The 8228-nt window shown below is 40.8% G+C and overlaps 1 protein-coding gene across 1 annotated transcript; it reads left to right on the forward strand.

The window, feature by feature from the left end:
• The first annotated feature begins 1865 nt into the window (after positions 1-1865).
• On the forward strand, positions 1866-7791 carry LOC134578132 (indolethylamine N-methyltransferase-like). Its single transcript, XM_063437129.1, has 3 exons — positions 1866-2028; positions 5139-5346; positions 6778-7791. Exons 1-3 carry the CDS (start codon positions 1875-1877, stop codon positions 7214-7216), a joined length of 801 nt encoding a protein of 266 aa, XP_063293199.1. The 5' UTR covers positions 1866-1874; the 3' UTR covers positions 7217-7791.
• The last annotated feature ends 437 nt before the right edge of the window (positions 7792-8228 follow it).

Genomic DNA, 8228 nt, shown 5'->3' on the forward strand with positions numbered 1-8228 from the left:
GGAAGGGAGGAAATTTGAGGGAGGGGGAGAGGAAGGGAGGAAATTTGAGGGAGGGGGGAGAGGAAGGGAGGAAATTTGAGGGAGGGGGAGAGGAAGGGATGACATTTGAGGGGGGAGAGGAAGTAAATTTGAGGGAGGGGGGAGAGGAAGGAAATTTGAGGGGGGAGGGAGGAAGGAAATTTGAGGGGGGGAGGGAGGAAGGAAATTGGAGGGGGGAGAGGAAGGAAATTGGAGGGGGAGGAAGGAAATTGGAGGGGGAGAAGGAAGGAAATGAGATCGAGGGGGAGAAGAAGGAAATTGGAGGGGGAGAAGGCAATGAGAGGGAGGGGGAGAAGAAAGAAATTAGAGAGGGGGGAGAAGAAGGAAATTGACGGGGGTAGGGGGAGAGATTGACATCTATCACACACACACAATGCACCCCTTGCACACAGAACACACAATGCATTACACACAGACACACATACACAAGCAATGCATCCCTTACACACAGCAACACACAATGCACCCCTTCCACACACTCAGTGCATCCCTTACAGACACACACACTGCATCCCATACATACACAAACTCACCTTGCAGCCCTTACACATACAAACACAGATTCACACAATGCATTCCTTACACACATCAGGACATCCCCCCCCCCACACACACACACCCCTGTGAACAAACTCATTGGTGGAACATGAAGGTGGACCCTGGGACCCAGACCTTGAGCTGTGTAAAGGGCCCTCAAAAAATGGAGCTGCTTCCCGTTCTCCCAGAACATTGATTTTTGTGACCACAGTTACAAACCTCCTCCAGAGAGCCTGTTCTACACCAGACCAGTGGAGCCAGACGGCAGCTGAAGCCCATCATCATCCTCATCTGGTTGTAAGTAGGCAATCTAGTATATTATTCGTGGCACTAATCTCTAATTTACCTCACATTAAAGGGACACTATAGTCCCCCAGAACCACTGCAGCTTAATGTAGTGGTTCTGGTGTCTATAGCCTGTCCCTGCAGGCCTTTTATTGTAAACACGGCGGCACTGCAGCACTGTGTTAGTTAACATGGCAGATCATATGGGTGGGGCACTGTGATGTCACATGGGGGGCGGCAAACTTTACTTTTGCCTAGGGCGGCAAAAATCCTTGCACCGGCCCTGCAGATACTGCATCCCTGTGGGCGGACTCGGGGGTGCGGGGGGGAGGGACTAGGGTGCAGGCGCCGGGGGGCCCAGACCTTGAGCTGTGTCAGGGGCCCCAACATTTCTGATGGCAGCCCTGAAGGCCAGCCCTGCCTGCTGTGTCCTTACATTTTTTTTCATGTTAAGAGCTTCTCTGTAAAACTCCAACTTTGCCTACACCAAAATATAGAAAAATATATATAATGATAGAAACATTTAAATACATAAAGGCAATTAACACAGTAAAGGAGGAGACTATATATAAAATAAGAAAAACTACCACCACAAGAGGACATAGTCTTAAATTAGAGGGGCAAAGGTTTAAAAATAATATCAGGAAGTATTACTTTACTGAGAGGGTAGTGGATGCATGGAATAGCCTTCCAGCTGCATGCGTGGGATAGGCATAAGGCTATCCTAACTATCAGATAAGACCAGGGACTAATGAAAGTATTTAGAAAATTGGGCAGACTAGACTTTTTGAGTTTTATTTCCATTTCTTTAATGATTGCATGTTACTGGCATATTTCCCAGTGAATATGTTGACTACGGATATGTTTTGCATTCCGATATCTTTTGCTGCTGTTCTAGAAGAGTTTGGCTTTATGCCAATGCTTAGCAAAACGATAAAAAAGATCTACCACTCCCAGCTGAAGTTCAGAGAGGACTACAGGAGACTTCTGCATTCTTACAGTAATCCAACGCAATGGAGGTCGATTTCACAGGCAAAGAAACATACCAGGATATTTTTGATCCGAACTGTTATAATAATATGTACTATGGTCCAAAATCAGGAATTTTGGTAACAGATGGCTTTCTGTCCTTTGCGTTGAAGAAACTTCATGAGACTTTCACTTTACGTAAGTGTATTGTTATTCAACTTTCATTACTTTTGGAGACGTGTTGATGCATTGACAAACTGTGCTGGGTTTTGGGTGAAAATGTAAGCTTTAAAAAACTCTAGAAAAGATATTGATGAATATAAACTGGGTCCATAGATAAGAATAACTTTGTATTTAGTCTGTATTTTTATTTCATTTAGTTAGAAAACCTTAATGATACTTAGTGTAATGAAAGTATTTTCAGTTTACGTCTGGGATGAAAGATTTCACAGTTTATATTTCAGAATTCAACATTACAGCTTTAAATTATTCTCTCTTGTTAATTTGTTTTTAAGTGTAACCTTCTAAGGCAAATGCAGTATTTTTTACAAAGTAAAAACGGTTTAAGTTTGCCTGTAGGAGTTGAAATCATGTACTTGTAAAACTGCTGTGGAGATCTGGGTGTATGATAAAAAATTTACAGCGTCATTTACTAATGTGTGTATTGTTGCTTATGGACACTGTAGTTGTAAAGCATATGGGGATTTACCGTGGGACACCACTGAGACAAATATAAGAGCTTTTTGCCTGAGTCCTGTTATGTTCCAATGTCCAAACTCAGAAGTAAATTTACATAACTGGAGAGGGGGAGGACGAAAAATATCTGCTGACAAATACTAAATGAGATTACTAATGAATAGCTCTTTCCAAATGTTACCACATTTGTAATATTTAATAATAAACACTCCCATTGTTCTAGTTTTATCTTTAATACTCTTTCAAATATTTTGCTAGTTGTATTAACAGTTTGACTTTCATGTCTGTAATGTCTGGCAGCGGGCACCCAGTCACAGGAGACTGCAGGGTGGCTGGGCCCCCTGGAGTGAAGGGCCAGGTCGCAGCTTCGACCTCTGCGACCGCCGTATGTTCGCCACTGCATAGATAGCTGTATTGATGCTGGTAAACACATACGCTCACAGACACATAAAACAGACAAACACAATTTCTAGCAGCTATTTTGTTTTTTATAACCTTTTAAAGCGTGTGCTAGCTAATTTGCCAAAAAAATGACCTGGTATATTATTCTTGTTTATGGATATGAGAAAAAAACTAAATACAATTTAGTTACAGAAACATTACTATTTATATGTATATGTTGCATTTTTTCCTGTAATTCCAATATATGCTACAATCTTCTTCAAATTACATATTTCTCCATTAATCCTCTAATATATGCTGTAATTAGTGCAAGCAATACGCTAATGCCTTATTCCCTAAGATTTCAATATTCCCCATATCTCCCTTCATATGGTGTCCTATTGCCTCACACATTGGACTGAAATTTGGAAGACCTTTGTTACTACATTATTCATTTACTATAATAATGCTACGATTTCTACCTATAGTAAACTACTGTAATATTTTGTGCTTGCAGTTACAAGTATTTATTAATATTTTGGCTGGTATAATTTGGCTGGCAAATACTTAAATTGTATACAATAAATGTCTATTCTGCTGTAACACTCCCCTCCTCCCTCAATGGCGTCCCCTCCAAGTTTTAAATTCCTACAAATAACTATGTATTTCTGTTCCCTGGGCCCAATTCCACAAAACATCTGCAACAAAGCCACTTCAGTTCTACTTAGCTCTTCCTGCCCACACTCCCCTCCTAGCAACCTGGTTCATTCTAACTATATAGCTTGTTCTTCCAGCTGTTAGGGATTACACACAGTCACCTCCAACTTACCTTCACATGTTATCAGTTACTGCAATTATACTATTAATTATCTCTGCCATCTGTCACATCTTCCCATTTTAACCTTTAGATTGTAAGCTCATGGGCAAGGCCCTTTACCTTTTATTTATTGGTCTGTTTATATTCTGTTGTCTTTTTTCCAGTTGTACAGAATATGTTGGGACTTTCTAAATGCCAGTAATACATAAATAAAATAAATACACGCAAACACAGACTCATTGTCTGGATATTTCTATGCACCTAAATAATTAGGCTAACCCTTCAGCATTTTGATTGGCTTCCTGGGCATACCTGCAGCATTTGGCCCCCTGGACGAATCCTATATTTGGCCCCCACCACCCCCACAACTTTAAATGTGAAAAACACCCCCATTTTTTAAAAATGTTTTCAAGAATATATATATTGGACATATTTGTAAATTGTATCTCAAAAAGAGTCCCCTCAATGCAGTCTAATCGGCCCTGGAGAGGGGTCTCTCTAACACTCTGGCGCTCATTCACAATATAGTAAAGTAACAGAGCTCTTTAATACCAACGCCAAGTTGGCTCTTCTCACTTTAATTACTGTTGCTGGCTGGCAGGCTGGCTGCTGTGGCTGGCTGGCAGGCCTCTTACTTCACCCAGCCCCTTTGTGCATCTGTTTCTCCCCTTACACTTTTGTGTGTTTCCTCCCCCTCCGTGTGTACTTTTTCCCCTTTCCCTCCATGTGTCTCTTCCCCCCAGCCCATCTGTGTATCTTTGTCTCCCCTTCCCTTCTGTGTGTCTATTTGTGCTCCCAGCCCCTTTGTGTGCTCCTAAGTGTATCTCGTTGTGGCCTCCATTTGTCTCATTCACCCCTCCATGTGTCCCATTACCCCCCAGCCTCTGCATGTGTCCCATTTCACCCCAGCCCCTCCATGTGTCCCATTCCCCCCTATAGTCCCTCCATGTGTCTCATTCACCCCTCCACAGCTCCTCCATGTGTCCCATTACCCCCCCCCCCTTCCCCCAAACCTCTGCATGTGTCCCATTCTGTGATGTATTGACTGTTGGGCTGTGTATGAGTGTGTAAGTGTATAAGTGTAGGTATTGTGATGTATGGGCGGTTGGGCTGTTTTTGGATGTGGATGATCCACTTCCTTTCTTTTGGTTCTTTACTTCCTGTTCCTGTTGGTAGTTAGTGGAATGTTCGAGGGATTTGAAATGGCGGCTGCAGAAACCCTGTGTAACAAGGCTGCAATATGAAGATGCTGTTATATATGTATTAATAAAGTGAGTACTTTTTTATACAGGAATTATTGACTGATTTGTCCCCACCCCCCTGAACTTGATAGACGCAAGTCTCTTTTCAGCTCTGCAACTATGTAAAATGTAAAATTTTCCTTGTTATCAAATGTGTTCATATCCTCATCCAGGAGGTGTAAAAGGAGATGTTCTGCTTGACATTGGCCATGGACCCACCATTTTCCAGGATCTATCAGCATGTGAAGCCTTTAAAGAGATCATCGGTGCTGACTATTCTGATCGTAATCGAGAATACTATGAAAGATCGTTGAGGAATGAACCAGGAACATTTGATTGGACCGAGGCAATAAAAACAGTCTGTGAAATGGAAGGCAAAGGGTAGAGTAAAACAGTATATTATTAAATAACCTAACTTAATGCTTAAAAGAAAAACAACACAAAGTCGCAAATAGAGAAGAAAATACCGAAAATAAAAAAGTCTATTTTCTTCACATTCACATTTAAAAGATTGTTTAAATGAAAACTATATCGTCAGGAATACAAACATGTTGTAAAACTACATATAGGCGTCCGGCCAACGTTTCCACCCTGTGAAAAATGTATTTTACTGTCATTTTTCCAGCGCCTAACAGGTCTCCTCATGCCTGGCCCTCCTTGGCTGAGATCATCAATTGGGTGAGTGACTGCCATTAGAGGTGTTCATAGGCAGTAATGTAAACACTGCATTTTCTCTGAAGAGGCAGTGCTTACATTAGCATATCTACAGGGACATGCAACAGACACCAGAACAACTAGATTAAGCTGTTGTTGTTCTGGTGACTATATTGTCTCTTTAATTTGAATTACCCCAAAGTAGTTAAAACTATATTCTCCTACAAATAATAAAAACACATATAAGTATATGGCGCTTTAGCAACAGCACGTTCTAACAAATAATTAATACCTCCCAGTTTTTAAAGGAATGCAATTGGGATGGGATGGGCGGGGGGTGATTGGACCCTGGGAAACTTGCAACCTCATGTTGAACTCAAAGTGAATTCAACATGAATTTCAAACGTAAGGCAAAATAAACCAAACTGGAAGTATGGTTGAATTAGAGAATCTTTCCAGTTTGGATATTTTTATCTTGAATTTGAAATCCACTTAGAATTTTCACTTTAGTGACTAACCCGGTTAGTATGACCACAGTGCAAGTGTGTCTAATGATGTCCTTACATTGTGCTGGTCCTGCCATCACAGTTTTGGTTTTTTGGTGTATTGGGTAAATTTCCAAATCACTGCCAAACCAAACTGCACAATGCCAAGCATGTTTTGTTCAGGGTTGTGATTCTAAATTCCGTCCATGGATCAAAAAAAAAATCAATGATTGGTGGGGAAAAAAAGATGTTTCATGACTAAGGGACTGAATGTTGATTTTATTCACAGATGAAATGAGAAGTGAGCAAAAGAGAGCAAAAGGAGAAGCAGTAAAAAATGTGTATTTTATACATTTAACAAATATATAATTTTTCTCATTTGATCTGTGAACTAAATGGCGCGAAAATCCTCCGATCAGTATACTGCGAAATATATAAATATAATGTATTTTGCAGCTCACTGATGGGCCTATTTTCACACCCTACAACTGATTCAACTTTGGAATCAAAATCTCGTTTCTGAAATTCTGAGAAGACAAAACAACATTCGTCAACTTTCTATTTTTCAAAAAACGTATTTCATTTTTTTTTATTGTGCACATGTCTAATGCTGACTACTACATGGGAATTAAACCAATATACTGACTGGACAAATCTATATTTTCTCTTTCAGTACAACAGTTGAGCAGAAAAGAGAGAAACTAAGGAACACTGTGACGAAGACCATAAAATGTGATGTCACAAAGAAAAATCCAACAGCGCCAGTGCATCTGCCACCGGTCGACTGCATAATGACCCTCGGGTGTTTGGAGTGCGCTTGCAAAGATCTGGACACCTATCGAAATGTCCTTAAAAACATCTCCAGTTTATTAAAAACAGGGGGGAATTTAATAATTACTGAAATTCTTAATTGTACCTCTTACCTTTTAGGGGGCAAAAGGTTCTCTTGTTTGTCTTTAAATGCAGAATTTATGAGAAATGCCATCACTGAGGCTGGTTATACCATCTTGGACCTTGATGTCATTCCAAGGAAGTATGACAAAGAGCAATACGATCTTTGCAATCACGACTCCAGCATATTTGTTCTTGCTCGCAAAGTCAAAGATGTTTAGTGGGAGACTGTCATTAATAGGGCTTTGTCATCTTAATGGTGTTTGCATTGTGAATAAAGCTCATACAAACTAAGCAAGATAGCCTTTCTTCATAAATTGCTACTTTTCCGCTGTAACACGAAGTAATGTGAAATGATGAAAAATAATGGCTAAGTATACAAAGTGTTGTTTTTACATTTAAGGCAGTTGTGTTATTTTAAAGTGGTGAAAACATGGATTATTTAGGCACATTACAGTAAAAGAAGAATAAGGGCACAGGAACAGGAAACTAAAACAATATGGTCACATTTAGAACATTTTTTAAAGGGACACCATAGTCACCCAGACCACTTCAGCTCAATGTAGTGGTCTGGGTGCCAGGTCCCTCAGGTTTTAACCCTTCAGATGCAAGCATAGCAGTTTCAGAGAAACTGCTATGTTTACATTTGGGGTTAAGCCAGCCTCTAGTGGCTGTCTTCCAGAAAGGCACTAGAGGCGCATCTGCGATGCTGGATGCATATAATGCCTCCAGTCCATCGCGCAGAGCGTCCATAGGAAAGCATTGAGACGGGGGAGCTGACAACGGCGGTGGAGGAGAGGTCACCAGGGCTGAGGGAGCCCGGCGCTGGAATAAGGTAAGCTGCTGAAGGGGTTTTAACCCCTTCAGCACCACGGGAGGGGGACCCTGAGGGTGAGGGCACCCTCAGGGCACTAAAGTGTCAGGAAAACGAGTGTGTGAAAGCAAAATGCAGCTTCTTCCAATATCAGATAAGATTCTAAAAATATATAAATGGTGGTTGCCTAAATGAACACAAATAATCCCCAATGGTGGAAAAAGTAATTTCAGACATTTTCATAAAAAAACTGTCATTAAAAAATGATTCAGCAAAATTGACTTTCCCCACTCAATTAACAATGCCATGGCTTTATAGAATTGAAAATGCTAAATAAGTGGTGCATTCCATACTGGCACAAAGCTATTGGGGATCAGAGTGTGGGTAAATGATATACTGTTGCCCCTTAACCCCTTAAG

The sequence above is a fragment of the Pelobates fuscus genome, chromosome 11 (assembly GCF_036172605.1).
Source record: "Pelobates fuscus isolate aPelFus1 chromosome 11, aPelFus1.pri, whole genome shotgun sequence".
Taxonomy (NCBI): Eukaryota; Metazoa; Chordata; class Amphibia; order Anura; family Pelobatidae; genus Pelobates; species Pelobates fuscus.